The 20,003-nt window shown below is 43.1% G+C and overlaps 1 protein-coding gene across 3 annotated transcripts in view; it reads right to left on the reverse strand.

The window, feature by feature from the left end:
* Positions 1-679: 679 nt before the first annotated feature.
* UNC93A (unc-93 homolog A) overlaps positions 680-20,003 on the reverse strand; it is an 894,938-nt gene continuing 875,614 nt past the window's right edge. For all 3 annotated transcript variants that reach the window (XM_077486513.1, XM_077486514.1, XM_077486512.1), the window contains one exon: positions 680-1,078. In XM_077486513.1, the coding sequence (XP_077342639.1) occupies positions 810-1,078 (269 nt within the window). In that variant the 3' untranslated portion in view covers positions 680-809. The remainder of the gene's footprint in view (positions 1,079-20,003) is intronic.

Genomic DNA, 20,003 nt, shown 5'->3' on the forward strand with positions numbered 1-20,003 from the left:
ATAGCTGATTGAGACCTGCCAAAAAGGAGGACCATATTAGATATAATGCACTGCATTTATTGGATCCAACCTGCTGCACTTACCATTGCAACCTGCTTCCACCTTCAACTCTTCTGGGTCCTACTGCACACCTCATCTGGTATCCACCTGCAGAGAGATCTCCACACCACCACCATCTCTCACCTGAGGCACATCTGGCAATCCCTATTTCTTTGGGCTTCATGTCCCCTGTTATTACCTTCAGTGGCACGAGGACTCTCAGCATTTCGGCTTCAGGACCAGGTACATTACACTGCCCCTAACGGGAACAGAATTCAGTTTGCAACATCTATTCTCCAGTTATTGCATCTTGAGAGTCTGCTGGCTAGGGTCAAAGCAGTGCATTGTGGGATGTCAACATTTGCCAGGGCAAGGTCAGCCAAACATTCACGTGTTTGGCCATATCCAATCCTGAAAATTTGCTTCAGATCAAAGCCAAAGCTCTTTCCTGAACATGTTTTGTTTCCCACTCACTTCAGAAGCAATTGATCTATACACTTGAGGAACATTTACAAGTCGTAGAGTTTACAGGAGAATAGAATTCTGTTGTATACCCTTGTAATACTAATATTTTCTTTAAAAATGCACCATCTGTACTAAAACATTATGAATTAAGCAATTGAACACACACCAATTACACTTTTTTCTTTAAAATCTGTTTACATTTAATTCATTATTGATTATGATTTTACTTTAACACCAATGGAGAGATGTTGAATATTCATTGACCATGCAAACCGTGATCAAACATATGCCTAACTGATATAATTTTACATTTTAGTCTGCTGGTAAAGGTAGACTTTTATACACGGTACTTTATTTGCTTCACTGCTTAGCATTATTTCTTTTTTTTCAATATATTCAACTACAGCATAAAGTGTTATTCCAAGGAAAAGTACAGAAAGCAATATATACAATTTTGCAGATACGCACAAAAAATTGCTATATCCATAAGCTATTACGAATCCCATAGACTCCCACAGACGATAATTGGCAAAAGCAGCTTCTTTGTTCTTGTCAAACAATACTCCATAAAGAGCTGTGAAAAAAAAACAACATTTTTTAAAGGTTTAATTAGGATGAATTTTATTCAAAGCTTAGTCAACATGTCATTAAACCCCAAACAATTTTCTGTGTATATCGCTTTAAAATTATGCACTATGCCTGTGTGCAGAATCTTGTTGCCATCCATCTATTACTTTCTTGTAAATACCTGGTTTATCCAACTGCTTCCATTCATGCTCCCACTGTGAGTGGCAACAACAGCACAGCCATTCTCCCGTCTTCTGCATTGCTACACATTGAGATTGATTTACTAAAGGCAAATAGACTACATATTTTGCAAGTGAAGTTTCAAGGGCATCTTCTCCAGAGCTTAGTAAATGGTGAGAAGAAGCTTCACTTTGCAAAAAATACCCAATCACATGCAAGGGAAAAAAAAACACATTTGCACATAATCATTATGATGAAAGTAATCAGAACTTTTCCTCATTTACTAAGCTCTGGAACAAATTCCCTTGCAAAGTGCAATTGCACTTCAAGGGGGTTGATTCTGCAATGTACAGCCTATTTGCCTTTAGTAAATCAACCCCTTTGTGAGCATCAGGCCCGGATTGGCCATAGGGCACACTGGGCATTTTTCCCGGTGGGCTGGGGGCCCCTCAAGGACTTGTCCTTGAGGGGCCTAAAGCTGAGCTGCTCCTTGAGACCATGCCTCACCCAGCCTCTCTGTGGCCAGCCACTCATTAAGCTCAAGGCCGGTAGTCGGGGCCTGGGGGTTGGAAATAGGAGATCAGCTGACCCGTGACGGGGAAGAGTTGGAGGAGGTCTCCCCTGGGTGAGATGTGACTCCCATCTCCTAAACTTGGGACAGGTGTCACAGTGACACAGGTAGCCACTGCTGCTAACTGACACGTGAATGGAGCCAGAGAAAAAGTGTCAGTGATTATTGCCAGTTATATTATATATCCCCCAAGGTAAGATCCTGTCAGGTATGGTGTAGCGTAAAGTATTGGGGGGACCGGAGATGATGGGGATGAAGGCTTCCATAGGAGGGCCAGACCTCATCACTGGTGTGTGACCCCCTCCACCTGGCTGTATCCCCTCCTCTGGTTTGTCCACCTGGCTCTATACTCCTCTCCAGTTGCATCCCTTCCTCTCCTCTGTCCACCTGGCTCCATCCTTCCCTCCAGCTGGCTGTATCCCCTCCTCTCCTTTCTGCCTGGCTTCATCTTCCCCTTCACCTGGCTGCATCCCCCTCTCCTCTCTCCACCTGGCTCCATCATCCCCTCCACCTGGCAGCATTCCCACTCTCCTTTGTCTCTTTGGCTCAGTACCCACCTCCACCTAGCTGCATCCCCCTCTCCTCTGTCCATCTGGCTCCGTCCTCCCCTTCATCTTGCTGCATCCCCCCTTTTCCTCTACCCACCTGGCTCTGTCCTTCCATCCACCTGGCTCCATCCCCTCCTCCTCTGTGTCCAAATGTCTCAGTCCTCCCCTCCACCTGGCTGCATCCCTTCCTCTCCTCTGTCCCCCTGGCTCCATCTTGCTCCTTCCCTCCTCCCTCCTAGCTTTGTCCCCTCTTCTCCTCCATCCACTTAGATGTAGGGCAATTGCCTCCAGTGTCCACACCAGGGCCACACTAGGGAAGCTTGTGGAGCTAAGTGCCAGATGCTTTTGTTTTATTTAACCGTGCTCCTTTAAGCCCCTCCCACTTAACACAATTTGGCCACACACACTCTTTGCTGCAGCACACTATGCTGCTCTCCTTGGGGCACCCAAAGGTTTCCCAGGTCTTTTACAATCCTATAGTGTATACTAAAAAAAAGTTACAAAAAACAGGTAGAACATGATGCCTGCGCTAAGTGATGCCTAAGTGATGCCTGTAAAAACTCAGTGGACAAAGATAAAAAACTCTTACACAATGTTCATTGCCAGATTCTGTTTTCTACTTCCTTATGAAGCAGGCTAAATGATCTAAAGCAGGCTAGTTATATAAAAGACATCAAGAAAATGGTAGTTGTCATTATTTGTAATTTATTTTTTTATAAAAGAAAATTGGGCTGGTCAGCCTAAAATGCCCAGGCCTATTTTTTGTCCCAGTTCGAGCCTGGTCTTTTCATCACTTTTGAGGTGGCTCCAACTGTCTGATCATCAGCTGCCCACCCTCTCCTCCCCTATCTAAAACACTCTGAGTTGCCTCACAAAGCTTCTGGAATCCGTCAATCATCGCGGATAGATCCACTGCACTCACAGTCATGTGGGGCTGCATCAGCAATGATTCCAGAGGTTCGTGAAGTGACTCACAGATTGTGTTATGCAGGATCATGTTTACGAGACAGCTTCCATGGGGGGCCCTGTGTCTGTATCTCTACCTGCACCAGCTGAAAGCCGGCAGGAGGGAGAGAACCCGGTTTTCAGCTGCTGCAGAGAGCCACACAGGGCATCCTGTAATTGCCTTTCCATCCGACTGCACTGATTTCCTCTGCTGTTTGGGCCCCCTACAGGAGGACTGGTGGTCCTATCACCTGGCTGAATGCATGACACGGATATAACATAACACCACCAGACACCCCATCTCAGAACAAACTGTGTCGTGAGGGTAAGGCAACACATCCAACCATTGAGTATTTATTGCCTTATTCAAAGGATCTATCAAGGCTTAATGAAATGCGATACAGGAGTATTAGAAAAACATATGGACATTTCAAGAGTACATCATCAGCAGATCATAAGCCATAAAAAATAACAAGTAACAGATGTATAGGTATACAAAGCCCTTATACAGTATATGACATGGCTTGCTCCCTGTTGGTGGTTTGCATGTGGATTTTGTGATCTCAAGTGGAATTTTGAACTAAAGTGGGGAGTTAATAACCAGGAGTTGTGCTTTTGACTGCTTCTGCTTGCAAGTGTTGTTTTTAGGGGTGTTTTTATCTATTTTTCCCCTCCTTTATTTGCTAGCAGTTTTTAAAAGACCTTTTTTCTGTCACTTTTTAAACAGCATTTTTTTTTTTCTCTCTTTCTTCCTGCTAATTGAGGGGAGGGGTTAATTGTTCACAGGTGTATAAAGGTAGGTATACAAACTCCCCAAAGAGCTTGCTCCCTGTTGGTGGTTTGCATGTGGATTTTGTGATCTCAAGTGGAATTTTGAACTAAAGTGGGGAGTTAATAACCAGGAGTTGTGCTTTTGACTGCTTCTGCTTGCAAGTGTTGTTTTTAGGGGTGTTTTTATCTATTTTTCCCCTCCTTTATTTGCTAGCAGTTTTTAAAAGACCTTTTTTCTGTCACTTTTTAAACAGCATTTTTTTTTTTCTCTCTTTCTTCCTGCTAATTGAGGGGAGGGGTTAATTGTTCACAGGTGTATAAAGGTAGGTATACAAACTCCCCAAAGAGCTTGCTCCCTGTTGGTGGTTTGCATGTGGATTTTGTGATCTCAAGTGGAATTTTGAACTAAAGTGGGGAGTTAATAACCAGGAGTTGTGCTTTTGACTGCTTCTGCTTGCAAGTGTTGTTTTTAGGGGTGTTTTTATCTATTTTTCCCCTCCTTTATTTGCTAGCAGTTTTTAAAAGACCTTTTTTCTGTCACTTTTTAAACAGCATTTTTTTTTTTCTCTCTTTCTTCCTGCTAATTGAGGGGAGGGGTTAATTGTTCACAGGTGTATAAAGGTAGGTATACAAACTCCCCAAAGAGCTTGCTCCCTGTTGGTGGTTTGCATGTGGATTTTGTGATCTCAAGTGGAATTTTGAACTAAAGTGGGGAGTTAATAACCAGGAGTTGTGCTTTTGACTGCTTCTGCTTGCAAGTGTTGTTTTTAGGGGTGTTTTTATCTATTTTTCCCCTCCTTTATTTGCTAGCAGTTTTTAAAAGACCTTTTTTCTGTCACTTTTTAAACAGCATTTTTTTTTTTCTCTCTTTCTTCCTGCTAATTGAGGGGAGGGGTTAATTGTTCACAGGTGTATAAAGGTAGGTATACAAACTCCCCAAAGAGCTTGCTCCCTGTTGGTGGTTTGCATGTGGATTTTGTGATCTCAAGTGGAATTTTGAACTAAAGTGGGGAGTTAATAACCAGGAGTTGTGCTTTTGACTGCTTCTGCTTGCAAGTGTTGTTTTTAGGGGTGTTTTTATCTATTTTTCCCCTCCTTTATTTGCTAGCAGTTTTTAAAAGACCTTTTTTCTGTCACTTTTTAAACAGCATTTTTTTTTTCTCTTTCTTCCTGCTAATTGAGGGGAGGGGTTAATTGTTCACAGGTGTATAAAGGTAGGTATACAAACTCCCCAAAGAGCTTGCTCCCTGTTGGTGGTTTGCATGTGGATTTTGTGATCTCAAGTGGAATTTTGAACTAAAGTGGGGAGTTAATAACCAGGAGTTGTGCTTTTGACTGCTTCTGCTTGCAAGTGTTGTTTTTAGGGGTGTTTTTATCTATTTTTCCCCTCCTTTATTTGCTAGCAGTTTTTAAAAGACCTTTTTTCTGTCACTTTTTAAACAGCATTTTTTTTTTCTCTCTTTCTTCCTGCTAATTGAGGGGAGGGGTTAATTGTTCTCAGGTGTATAAAGGTAGGTATACAAACTCCCCAAAGAGCTTGCTCCCTGTTGGTGGTTTGCATGTGGATTTTGTGATCTCAAGTGGAATTTTGAACTAAAGTGGGGAGTTAATAACCAGGAGTTGTGCTTTTGACTGCTTCTGCTTGCAAGTGTTGTTTTTAGGGGTGTTTTTATCTATTTTTCCCCTCCTTTATTTGCTAGCAGTTTTTAAAAGACCTTTTTTCTGTCACTTTTTAAACAGCATTTTTTTTTTTCTCTCTTTCTTCCTGCTAATTGAGGGGAGGGGTTAATTGTTCACAGGTGTATAAAGGTAGGTATACAAACTCCCCAAAGAGCTTGCTCCCTGTTGGTGGTTTGCATGTGGATTTTGTGATCTCAAGTGGAATTTTGAACTAAAGTGGGGAGTTAATAACCAGGAGTTGGAAACAGGAGTTAAGACAGGAGTCTCTAACCTGTAAGTAACATCTTAAACTTCATTTAAGTAATTGTATTGTAACTGGGAAATGAGTGATAGCAGGGTTGAAGGTTTTGCTCAGTGCACAGTGTGCCACATGTATGCAAAACTGGTGCAAGAGCTCCAGGATGCATACCGCTGTGACAGATGTGAGCAGGTTGCCCTTCTAGAAGCTCGCATTAGAGATCTGGAGGAGCAAGTTGCAACACTGGGTGGAAAGGACAACCTTGAAAGGGGTCCTCTGCTCGCTGAGCAGGTGGTCAGTAGGGTTGATGTGGAGGGTGGAGGGGCAAGTCAGGATTATCACGTAGGAAGATGGGTTAATGTAGTTAGAGGGAGTGGAAGGGGCTCGCAGAAAAGGAAGGTCAGTCCTGTGTTTGTGCATCAAAACAAATTTGCCGAGTTGGGTGAAAATGTGGAGGTGACAAACACAGAGGTGGCAGCCCTAGATGTCACTGCTCCCCCTAACAGCCGGGAGAGCAGCCCATCTAGTAGAGGAGGTGAGGGGAGTGCAGAAAGGCCTAGACAGTTGGTGGTTATAGGGGATTCTATAATCAGAAGGACTGATAGAATAATTTGTCGCCAGGATCGCCTCAACCGAATAGTTTGCTGTCTCCCTGGTGCTAGGGTTCGGCATGTGGTGGACCGGGTGGATAAATTACTGGGAGGGGCTGGGTATGACCCAGCAGTCTTGGTCCACGTTGGAACCAATGACCGTATACATGGAAGGTGGAGGCTCCTCAAGAATCAATTTAGAGAACTAGGCTGCAAGTTGAAGGGAAGGACCTCCAAGGTGATATTCTCTGAAATATTGCCTGTGCCATGCGCAACACAGGAAAGGCAGGGGGTGATTAGAGAGCTGAATGCATGGCTAAAGACCTGGTGTAGGGAGGAGGGATTTGGGTTTCTAGAGCACTGGGCTGACTTTTCATTGGGGTGCAACCTATATGCTAATGATGGTTTGCACTTGAATGGAAGGGGGTCTGCTGTGCTGGGGAAGAGGTTTATGGGAAGGCTGGAGGAGTATTTAAACTGGGTTTGAGGGGGGAGGGTGAACCAGAAGTACATTGGGCAGACAGGTCAGTTAGGGGTCAGACATTAATGGAGGGTGGAATGGGGATAGATGGGGGGTGGGATATGGCAGGTGTCAAGAAATTTCCCATGTTGCAAACAGCCATTGAAAACTATAGTGCAATTTGTACTACTAAAAATAATATGAAAAACACCAGAGCAAAATGTAATAATGCATTAAAGTGTTTATTCACCAATGCCAGAAGTCTGCCAAGCAAAATAGGTGAGTTGGAAGCTGTGGTGCATCAGGAGAGCTATGATGTAATCGGTATTGCTGAAACTTGGCTTCAATCCTCACATGACTGGGCTATTAATATTCCAGGCTATGCACTCTTTCGGAGAGACAGGGTAAAAAGGAAAGGTGGCGGGGTCTGTCTCTATGTGAGAAGTGATCTCAAAGCAAGTGTGAAAGAGGACCTGGTGGATGGAGAGTGTGATGAGTCCGAAGCATTATGGGTGGAACTGCATTTAGATGGGGGTAGTTCAAAGTTAATCGTTGGAGTTTGTTATAGACCACCCAATGTGAATGAGGAGGTGGAGACTCAGCTCCTTGCACAGATGGAAAGGGCTGCAAGGGCTGGGACAGTGATAATAATGGGGGATTTTAACTACCCAGAAATTGACTGGAGTAATGGCACTGCTGGGACAGTTAAAGGGCAAAAAATGATAAACCTATTACAGGACAATTTTATGGTCCAGTTTATTGAGGCCCCAACTAGGAATGAAGCTCTGTTGGACCTGGTAATCTCAAACCATGCAGAGCTTATTACTAATGTCCAGATAAAGGAACACCTGGGTAGCAGTGATCATAACATGATTTCCTTTGATGTTAGCGCTAAACAAGAAATACATACGGGTAAGATAAAAACACTTAACTTCAAGAGAGCTAATTTTCCAAGGATGAGGGCTACTCTCCAGGACTTAGACTGGGAGAGAATATTCGCTTCAATGGGCACAGAACAGAAATGGGAATTCTTCAAAAAGACTGTTGGGGACCTCACTGCAAAGTATATTCCCATGGGCAATAAGTTTAAAAGGCTAAAAACAAAACCTATGTGGCTCACGGCCAAAGTTAAAAAAGCTATAAACTGTAAGAGAAGAGCTTTTAAAAAATATAAAAATGAAGGATCACTAGTGTCATTTAAATGTTACAAAGAAATTAACAGTATATGTAAAAAGGAAATCAAGGATGCAAAAATTCAAAACGAACGACAGATTGCAAAAGATAGTAGGACAAACCCCAAAAAATTCTTCAAATATATTAATAGTAAAAAGGTCAAGTCTGAGCATGTAGGCCCTTTACAAAACAATCTAGAGTTGGTGACTGGGGACAAAGAGAAGGCTAATTTATTAAACACTTTCTTCAGCTCTGTGTACACAAAAGAGCATGGGGGAGCTCATGTCCATAATGGGGGTGGTAGTGACACAGCCCCAAATGATCCACAATGGCTCAAAAGGGATATGGTCCAGAAATACTTAGACAGAATAAAGGTGGATAAAGCACCTGGACCTGATGGCATCCACCCACGGATCCTAAAAGAATTGAGCTCTGTAATTTCAGAGCCATTGTATCTAATTTTTAGGGACTCATTAATGACGGGAATAGTCCCACTGGATTGGCGCAGGGCGAACGTGGTGCCTATATTTAAAAAGGGATCAAAGTCTTTACCAAGTAACTATAGACCTGTTAGCTTAACTTCTATAGCTGGGAAGATACTGGAGCGTTTAATAAAAGACCACATCGACGAGTTCTTGCTGAACAATAACACTTTAAGCAACAGACAGCATGGATTCATGAAAGACAGAAGTTGTCAGACAAATCTGATTTCTTTTTATGAGGAGGTAAGTAAAACCTTGGACAGAGGGGTGGCGGTGGACGTGGTATACTTGGATTTTGCAAAAGCATTCGATACAGTTCCGCACACATGGCTCATGTGTAAGGTAAAGTCTACAGGTTTGGAAATATCAGTTTGTAAATGGATAGAAAATTGGCTAGAAGACAGAATTCAAAGAGTCGTGGTTAATGACTCTTACTCTGAATGGTCTAAGGTTATCAGTGGTGTACCCCAAGGTTCAGTGTTGGGACCCTTACTTTTTAACATCTTTATAAATGATATTGGGTCTGGCATCAAAAGTAATATTTCTGTCTTTGCAGATGACACCAAGATATGCAGTGGAATAACGTCTTTACAGGATGTCTCCAATTTACAAGCCGACCTCAATACACTGTCTAATTGGGCGACTATGTGGCAGATGAGGTTTAATGTTGATAAATGTAAAGTTATGCACTTGGGGCCTAAGAATATGCATGCATCATACATGCTAGGGGGAGTACAACTGGGGGAATCCATAGTGGAGAAGGATCTGGGGGTTTTGGTAGACCATAAGCTCAATAACAACATGCAATGCCAAGCTGCTGTTTGCAAAGCGAGCAAAGTCCTTTCTTGTATTAAGAGAGGTATGGACTCCAGAGAAAGAGATATAATTTTGCCCCTGTTCAAATCATTAGTAAGACCTCACCTGGAATATGCCGTTCAGTTTTGGGCACCAGTTCTCAAAAAGGATATCGGGGAACTGGAGAAAGTGCAGAGAAGGGCAACCAAACTGATAAGAGGCATGGAGGAACTCAGCTATGAGGAGAGATTAGAGGAACTAAATTTATTCACTCTTGAGAAAAGGAGATTAAGGGGGGATATGATTAACATGTTCAAATATATTAGGGGTCCATATAGTGAACTTGGTGTTGAGTTGTTCTCTGTACGGTCAACCCAGAGGACACGGGGGCACTCTTTACGTCTAGAGGAAAAGAGATTTCAGCTTCAAGTACGGAAAGGTTTCTTCACAGTTAGAGCAGTGAAAATGTGGAATAGACTCCCACCAGAGGTGGTTCTGGCCAGTTCAGTAGATTGCTTTAAGAAAGGCTTGGATACTTTCCTGATGGTACATAATATAACTAGGTACTAACATAGGTAAAGTTGATCCAGGGAAAATCCGATCGCCTATTGGGGGATCAGGAAGGAATTTTTTTCCCCTGCTGTAGTAAATTGGAGCATGCTCTGCTGGGGTTTTTTTTCGCCTTCCTCTGGATCAATTGTGGGCATAAAATTGGGTATCTGGATTGTACGATTATTTTTTATTTTATTTATTTGTTTTTAAGGTTGAACTGGATGGACTTGTGTCTTTTTTCAACCTGGCTAACTATGTAACTATGTAACTATGTAACTATGGAAGGAAAGGCCTCAATTAGAGCAGGCTAAAGTGAGGTAACAGCCTAAACATAGCGGGAGTAGCTATACTAAAACCTGGGAATATGAGGGGGGTCTATTCAAAAGAGGGTTTTATCAGGGATTTCCGGCTATAGGTATCAAAACTGCTTGTTGGTGTCAAATATTAGTGAACCTGCTAATAACACCCCTGGGAAGTACTGGGGGACCGTAAACAAAGTTGATCTAAGCTAGTGTCTCCAAAAGGGATTAAGTGGTCTCAGAATGTCAGGGGGGAGTATAAAGAAGGCGTATTTGCATGTGAAAAGAGGGAAGCCATAGGACTAAAAGTAGTTAGCATGTCACTCTGGAAAGGGGGGAAGGAGAATGTGAAAAATAAAAACTCAGGTGCTTTTTTTCAGCTGGAACTTGGTGGACCTCAGTTCCACCACCTCTGGCTGAAGCCCTTTGCTCCCTGTTCACCACTATCACTTGTAAATACAGAAGTCTGGCTTCTGTGTTTATAAGTGACAGCATGTCTTCCTATGGCTCCCACTGAGTGCAGGATGGGGACCTGGGAGATGTAGGTGCCTGGGGTGCAGTGTGGATGCTGACACCCCCACTGGATGATCTCAAATGAGAGAGGCAGAGCCAATTATAGTGTGCAGGGGGGTACTAGAGAAGAAGAGGGTGAAGGTGAGATGTGGATGGAGGTGCTCTGCACTCTGTTTTTAACGCACCCCTGAACTCTGCACTATGTATGTAGCGCAACCCTAAACTCTGCACTCTGTGTATAACCCTATTGAACTCTGAACTCTATACATAATCCACTCCTGGTATTTAATGCCTCTTTAAGACTCTCCCACTAAGTATTATTTCACCATACCCACTATTTAACCTCCCTAGCGGTAATCCCGAGTCTGGCTCGTGTTGGGATTTTAGTATCATAAACGGTAACCCCGAGCCAGACTTGGGATCGCATCGCTGGATACAGGGAGGACACAGGGAGAAGTTACTTACCTTGTCCCCTGGATCCAGCGATGTCTTCCGCGCTGTGTGATCAAGCTGTCCCCCGCTCGATTCACACAGTGCCCAAGTGCCGCCGAGCTCCGTTCCCTGCAACGTTATGGCGCACGGGAGCGGAGTTCAGCGCCAAATTAAAAAAAGTAAAATCACACAAAACACACACAGTACTGTAATGGCTCGGGATTACCGTTTATGATACTAAAATCCCAACATGAGCCAGACTCGGGATTACCGCTAGGGAGGATAAATAGTGGGTATGGTGAAATAATATTTAGTGGGAGAGTCTTAAAGAGGCATTAAATACCAGGAGTGGATTATGTATAGAGTTCAGAGTTCAATAGGGTTACACACAGAGTGCAGAGTTTAGGGTTGCGCTACATACATAGTGCAGAGTTCAGGGGTGCGCTACATACATAGTGCAGAGTTCAGGGGTGCATTAAAAACAGAGTGCAGAGCACCTCCATCCACATCTCACCTTCTTACAGATTACAGTACTGTATAAAAAAATGACACACCCCCTTTGTCCCTAGTGGTCTGTCCAGTGCCCTGCATGCACTTTTATATTATAAATAAATTTTTTTCTGCCTGGAATTTGGAGATTGTCCATAGCAACCAAAAAGTGTCCCTTTATGTCAAAAGTGATTTTAGACCAACTAGAAAACAGCGATAATAAATTATAATCACTTGCAGAATTGAGCGATAGTGATTTGTGGGGAAATTCGTCATCAAACACTAAATCTAATGACAGCGACAATTCTGCAAATGAGCAAATTTCAGTGTTTTTGGATTTGATTACATTATTGAATAATTTTTATTATTATTTATTATATCATAAACTTTATCATACCCGGGATGTCTGCTAGACTCTGGTTTGAACAGATTTAAGAGAGTTATTCCTAAGAATTACAGGACTACAATATAAAACGCCAAATTTCCATGCAAAATAATTGTACCGCTTTCAGCACCTAAAATCAGAACTAATCATACCGCCAGGGAGGTTAATGTGGTTTGAAGGGTGTGTGTGTATCGGGGGGAGGGGGAGGTTGAGTTCCTGAACCTATTTTCTGAGAAAAACAGCTTGATGCTGCATACCTATAAGTGGATTGAAGCGAGTCGAAAGGATCTTTGCTAGGAGCTTTATGTTGTGGTTGAGTATAGATATCGGTCTGTAGTTGGACCATGAGGTGTTCTCTGTACTTGGTTTGGGAATCATGGCAATGGCTGCCATGAGGGATTCTGTACAGAAAGATTGGCCTTATAGGATTTGTAATTGAATGTATAAACAACTGACTCCATGTTAGATTCTCTTCCATTTTACATGAAGTAGAAGTGAACTTTTCGTGTGTGTGAATTTTGTCATAATCAGCTTAAAAGTTTGCATAGTTCCACACCCTATGAGATAAGTTGAATTTATCATCAACTATTTCTTGTTATCTAATCAAGCAGCCTAACTCTCTCACGGATCCGAGGGTCCTGATGGTCTGCCTATATAAACCAGTGTGGTCATCAAGGTGTACAATTCCTTTCAGTAATTGGGGGCTCGTCCCCGAGAAGCAATCATCCTTGGAAAGGAAAACGTTTGTTTTATTTTGGTGTATTATTTTTCTTGCCTCAGCTCTGATAAAGCTTAAGTCCTTTAAAAATTATATAGAAAGGAGACAGAATACGCCTTAAAGGGAGACCTGAGTCCTAGAGAGAAGATTCATTAATATTAGACAAAACAGTACTGTAACTCCTTTTGGGAAGGAGAGAAAAGGTTTATGAGGTAATTACCACTGTGACCCATGAAAAAGAAAAGAGTTTGGGACTTTAAATGAGGCCTCTGAAGTAGAAATCAGAGGTACCTCCATCCCGGCTTTTGCGCAGAGAAAGGGTTTAGGATTTTGAGTGAAGCATGCAGCTGGAGAGCAAGGAGGCACTAAAGGTTATCAAAATTAATTTTATTCCATAAACACAACATACAATACAATACATTACTGGAAACGAGATACATTGAGACCCGCAAGCCATTCAAAATTGAGTTACATAATTTATAATATGCAATATAAATACATAAACATAAGATACAATTGTATATGACGTCCCATACAATAGTGATAAAATAGTCACTGACTGTAAACATAAGGTAGCAGCATTGTTGGCTCAAACAACTGGATGCATAACCATGATTGTAGCATCTATAGCTTGACGCATTTTGTGACTAACTGTCACTCACCAGGAGCAGACGCTGTAGGGATGTCTAAAAAATTGAAAGGTGAACAGTGAGTAAACTGAACACACATAAGATGGGGAAGGAGGAATGATGAAACATTCACCCATACTTACAGGTCAACAATGAACGTGGAGTGCGGCGGTGGATGCCAAGGCGAACCACCGTGACCCAAACCTCTGTTTGCTTTGTCTTTCTGTCACATAGAAGTATATGATCATTTGTTGTGTGGGAGAAGCAGTAAGGTAAGACAGCCTTGCGTTCACTGTAATATAGGTCAAGAAGATGGTAAAGAGGCTCCGCCTCCCCCTAACCACAGGGAAACTTGTAAGGATTATATGCTAGGGATTGTGGTACTGATTATGAATTTATAAATCCTTGGGTGTCAAATTTAGCAGGGTGGACTGAAACTATGCATAGTAGTGATCCCTTCCCCCGAGATGGAGAAAATTATTAATTTCATATGGAAAGTATGAAAGGTTTATGTCTTGGTGACATGAAGGTTTTTCCATGGTTTTCAGGATACGCTCAGTGGGATTTGAAATACATGAAAGAGGGAGGGGAAAATTGGCTTAAGTTTGCCCCATACTGCTTTCAGAGGGATAATAAGGAACAGAAGAAAGCAAAGAAAGGTTTAACTAAGGAGTATGACCTTAAACAGAAGAAGGAATCTGAGGTCAAGAGACCCCACCCCACGGCTCCACCATTGCCTTTCTCTCATATATGCCCACGACCGTACACCAGTCAGATCTGTCCTAGCCTCAGCAGGGACAAGATATACATTCTTGCTGGATATCATACCACCCATCAAAAGACCCCCTCCACCAGGGGCCCCACAGGCTCTGCCACAACAACAAGCACTTCCACAGACACAACAGTTAGCGGTACATACCAACCAGCACCCGCCACCCCACAAAGATAAGCATCACAAGATTCTGAGGATAGCGATAGCACCTCAGAAGGAGCAACAGGGGGCCACACATCAACTACCCAATTCCCTCAATTCCCTCTAATGTTATAGTAGTAAAGTACATTTGTCCCCAGCAATTTGTATATATATATATTATCTCATTATTTACGGTGCCGAGCCAATTATAATCATCATAATATAGGCATTTAATCTTTTTGGCAAAATATTTTCTTAACTGGTTGCAATATAAATTTTTTGTGAGAACACCCGCCAGAGGTAACACATGACATAACAAATTCTAACAAATGATTACACCAGCACTTATCAAAATCACATCAGCACTCTTCTTTCTTTTGTTATTTTTCTCACGGGTATTGTGCAATATGTATATGTTTATAGATTAGTTTTATTCAAGAACACACTTAATTTTTATTTTTTATTTTTCTTTTGTTTATTTTTACCACTTTTTCTTTTAGTACACTCCACATAGGCTGAGGATATAACCCTTACACCATCCACACCAAGGTTCAATACATTTTTCCACTTATTTTTACATGGGGTTCAAGACTAAAAACATGGCATTTATAAAGAGGGTGTAGCACAGTAGTACATCCAAATTATAGGAGCTGCACTCCCTTAATTTCTAATTTATAGCACTTTCCATCGAGTGATATTACAAACTATCAAGCACTCCCCCACAGGCCTCTGTCCTGACTTGTTGCACCAAGCAGAGGTTATAACACATTCATCAGCACATAAGTCATTAGACATCATACCTTGCAGAAGGTATATATATTGATCATTGGCACATCTAGACAGTGCATATTTAATTTCCATCATTTTTTTTATTCTTAGCTTTTAAAGTTTTTCAGCGGAGATACTGGACACTAAACTACACTCCCTCTTACAAGCAATCACCCATACCATTGCACAGGAGATAGGGAAAGTTGCCAAGGAATTGAGAGGGGAGATTGATCAGCTGGGTGAACGTACAGACTCCTTGGAAAATAAATTTGACGAAATGGTGCAATATGTCCAGGTTCTCGAGGAAGACAATACCACCATTAAAAATACCGTGACTCAATTACAAGCCCAGCAGGAAGATTTGGAAAACAGAGAGCGTAGACAGAACCTTAGGTTTAGAGGCATTCCCGAAACAGTGGAAGACAAAGACCTGTGCAACTACCTCCTAAGCCTTTTCAACTTTTTAGCCCCTAATGTCCCTGACATAGACTGGCGCCTAGACAGAGCACATCGGTCGCTGGCTCCGAAACCTCCTTTGGGGGCCAACCCGAGAGATGTGATTGTTCGTTTTCACTATTATGACAGCAAAGAAACCCTGACGCTAGCATCTCGCAACCAGTCCAGAGTTGAATTTAAAGGCTCCAAGCTCCAAATCTTCAGTGATCTGTCACCCATTACCCTAGCGAGGAGGAGAACCCTTCGACCATTGACTTTGCATTTACAGTTTCACAAAGTGGCCTACCGGTGGGGCTTCCCTTTTCGCCTTTCCGCTTCTAAAGATGGCATCCAATATTCCCTACGTGATCTGCAAGAATGTGACTCTTTTCTACGCAACTTGGGGCTTCCACCTCTTCCAGAAGAAGATTCTCAGCCTCCTCCAGCTACGCCCAAACCTCCGCTGACTCCAAGCCGCATCTGGACCCCGGTGCGACAGAAGACGTCCAAATCCAACTTTCCCCCCGGAAAGGTCGTACCTCCAGGCTCCCAACCTGAACTGTCCCCTCCTGACTCGCTTTGGATGCCTTATTTACTTTGACACCCAAGTGCTATTATGGGTAGTCAATGCCCCCTAGAGGGTAGATCTACCCCTTGACCAGTGGGGTAGGTGGCCGGACTTATCTGACGCTGCCTCCAGTTTAACTAAATTTTATTCCTCTTCCCTCAACAGGTTGTGATATTTTTGTCTGATAGAAACTATAGTATTAATATGTTTTGTTTGTGTATTTTTGTGTAAGGTTGCACACGTTTGGGGGTCTGTACATGTATGTGTATAGCTCCCCCCCCTTTTTTTTTTTTTAATCTTTTTCTTCTCCCTTACACAACCTAGGTCTCATGTTCACACTGGGGGCACCCTGTTTATTTCAGGGAGATACGGGGGACTCCTCCCGTCCATGTTCCTCCTTTTTCTTTTTTTTCTTTTTGCATGTTTTGGAGATGTACAAATCTCCACCTCTGACCCATGGCTTTGACCTGGGCTCCCTGGTGGCACCAAGCCATCCAGGTTTCTATTGGTTGGTCGTTTTTCCGAGTTTTTTCCGACCCCTCATTTTACCCCCGTTTTTTCCCCTTCCCTTTTTCTTTTCTGGAACATTTTTTCCACTCTGGGTGGGAGACTGGGATCTTTCCCTGTCTTCCACTGGTTATACTTGCCTCTGATACAGATTTTTTTGAACGATTGCACCGATGTTTATGTCATGCACATTGCTTTATGTAATATATATTTGTTTTGGGTCCACTGTTATACCCTACTTGTTGCACTTGTGAGGTTTTCTGCCATGCTCTGGCCCTTGGTTGACTTGTTATGGCTTTAAAACTCCTAACATATAACGTTAAAGGATTAAATTCCATTCAAAAGAGATGGCTGGCTCTGAAGGAGTTTAAGGCCTCCAGGTCCAGATATTGGTCCAAGAGACCCACTTCCGTGTTGGAGGTTCACTTAAGTTTGCTAGCAAACATTTCCCGACCTCCTTTCTGGCATCTGACCCGTCGGGTAAGGCGGGTGTTGCTATATTGATTAGTCGGCATTGCCCGTTAAAGGTCACATCATCCCATTTAGACCCTCATGGAAGGTTTATCATCCTGAAATGCTCCCTACTTGCTAAATCCCTCACCATAGTTAACATTTACGCTCCTAACTCGAGTCAGCTTAATTTTTTGTCCTCAGTCTTTGACGCTCTCGACCGCTTTGCCCAACCGTTTATGATATTAGGAGGAGACTTTAATATGACGATGTCGTCAGACAGAGATAGATGCACTCTATTTCTCTCAGCTTCCCCACCCCGAGCCACTCGCCTATCCAAATCGTTCCGTAAGCTGATAAGATCAAGGCGATTGTTAGACATCTGGAGGATAAAACATCCTACTCATAAACAGTACACCTTTTTCTCATACCCCCACAAGCTTTATTCCAGATTAGATCATTTCTTTATCTCCTCGCCCCTATTAACGTCAGCGGTCTCCTCTGAAATCAACCCTATCACATGGTCCGACCACTCTTCAGTCCAACTGGATATCTACCTTTCCTAAGACCTGTCATTGGAGACTGAATGAGACTTTCCTCCATTCTCCAGAAACTAAGAGTCTTTTAACAAATGGTCTCACGGAATATTTCCAACTTAATACTGACTCGGTCACGGAGCCCTCTACCCTGTGGGAGGCCCACAAGGCTGTTTTCCGCGGACAGTGTATAGCGATGGGGTCCCGCCTTAAAAAAGACGCGGCATCCCAGCGTTCTGCCATTATGACTGACTTACGCCGGGCAGAGAGATTGCTGTTGGCCTCCCCCACGGTGGACAGGCTCTGGAAGGTTGTCTCCCTGCGCAATCGGCTCAAATCCTTAGCCATGAGCAAAATAGACAAGTCTCTTCTGTGGTCCAAACAGAAGTTTTATGAATTCTCTAATAAACCTCATAAGCTGCTGGTGAATAGGTTAAAGCCACGGTCCTTTCAACCCTCTCCCGACTTTCTACGACAACCCGATGGCTCAATTACATATTGCCCTCTGACTATGTCACGGATATTCGGAGACTTCTACCATAACTTATATAACTGCCTACAGACAGACCCAAATTATGACTTTACACAAGAGAGATTCGATCTCTTCTTTAAGCACTTGAAATTACCTAAACTTCTTCCTGATCATCTCGCAACCCTGAACTCAGCCATATCACCCGATGAACTTGAAGAAGTAATCATGCAGCTCCCTAGCCAAAAAGCTCCGGGCCCAGATGGGCTACCTTATTCCTATTACAAAACCTTCCTACCTATCCTGAGCCCCCACATGATCTCACTCTATGCCTCCCTTCTTAAAGGTTCTACTCCACACGCCCAATTCCTCCATGTCCACATATCGGTCATTCCAAAGCCTGGTAAGGACCCCTCCCTGCCGGACAATTATAGGCCCATAGCGTTGTTAAACTCAGGCTATAAAATTTTTACGAAGATCCTGGCTAACAGGCTGACCCATATAATCCCTACACTCATCCATAGAGACCAAGTGGGCTTTGTGCAAACCCGTCACGCAAGAGATAATACCAGACGCACGATAGACCTGATTGATCTACTGAACAAAACCTCCCGCCCAGCCCTGGTCCTTAGTTTAGATGCTCAAAAGGCCTTTGACAGACTTAGTTGGCCATATATGTTGGCCACTCTTTCTAGATATGGTTTCGCAGGCCCTTTTGTAGCAGCCCTTGAAGCCCTCTATTCCCGCCCCTCTTCTCAGCTCAAATTGGCATCCTATTTATCCTCTTCCTTCCCTCTGAGTAACGGCACCAGACAGGGCTGTCCCTTGTCGCCTCTTCTTTTTATTCTATGCCTGGAACCCCTAGCAGAGGCCATCCGCATACACCCAGACATTAGATGGGTATGTTTACGCCACAGGGAATACAAACTGTCCCTGTTCGCAGACGACATCCTCTTGACGCTGACTAGTCCCCACATCTCACTTCCGAACCTCTTATCCCTGCTGAAAGACTTTAGCTCCATATCAGGGTACAAGATTAACAAAAGTAAAACTGAAGCTTTACCCATACATATTCACTCTTCTGCTCTCAATTTACTGAAAGATAATTATACCTTTCACTGGTGTACAGATTCCATTAAATACTTAGGGATATCACGCCCTCCTATTCAACCTTATACTTGGCTAATTACCCTCCACTGTTTCGCGACATTGATAGGCTATTGAAGCAATGGGATTCGCTTCCCCTCTCACTTCTGGGCCGTATTAATGTCCTGAAGATGTCGGTGATGCCTAGGCTCCTTTACCTTTTTGACACTCTCCCGATCTCAGTCCCTATGTCCCAACTAAAAGCAGTTCAGAGAACTTTTCTTAATTTTATATGGCATTATCGAGTGCATAGGATTGCAGGTCCGGTGATGTTAGCTCCAAGATGGCGCGGAGGTCTGGGAGCCCCAGATCTGATTAAATATTATTACGCTACACACCTTAAACCAATTATTACCTGGTCATCCAGGAAAGCCCCTACAGTGTGGGCAGAAATTGAGATGAGCATCACCAGACCTGCACACATTTGTGCCATGCTCTGGACAGACCTTAAAACCTCCATGGGCCCACTTCGCAGTATTTGTCTAGCCCCGATGTTATTCTCCCTGGATGTCTGGAGGAAATGCTTAAAGTTGTTCTCTCTGGCCTCCCAATTCCCTCCTTTGATAAACATTTTGTTTAACCCAGATATCCCGGACAGCCTGGCTTATGATAGGATGATTCCTTGGTCCCAAGCTGGTATGTTTCAGCTCCGCAACATAGTGCATCCTCTCACCAGGAGACTTCTATCGT

The sequence above is a fragment of the Lithobates pipiens genome, unplaced genomic scaffold, assembly GCF_037356315.1.
Source record: "Lithobates pipiens isolate NorthernLeopardFrog02 unplaced genomic scaffold, aLitPip1_a1.2 Scaffold_18, whole genome shotgun sequence".
Taxonomy (NCBI): Eukaryota; Metazoa; Chordata; class Amphibia; order Anura; family Ranidae; genus Lithobates; species Lithobates pipiens.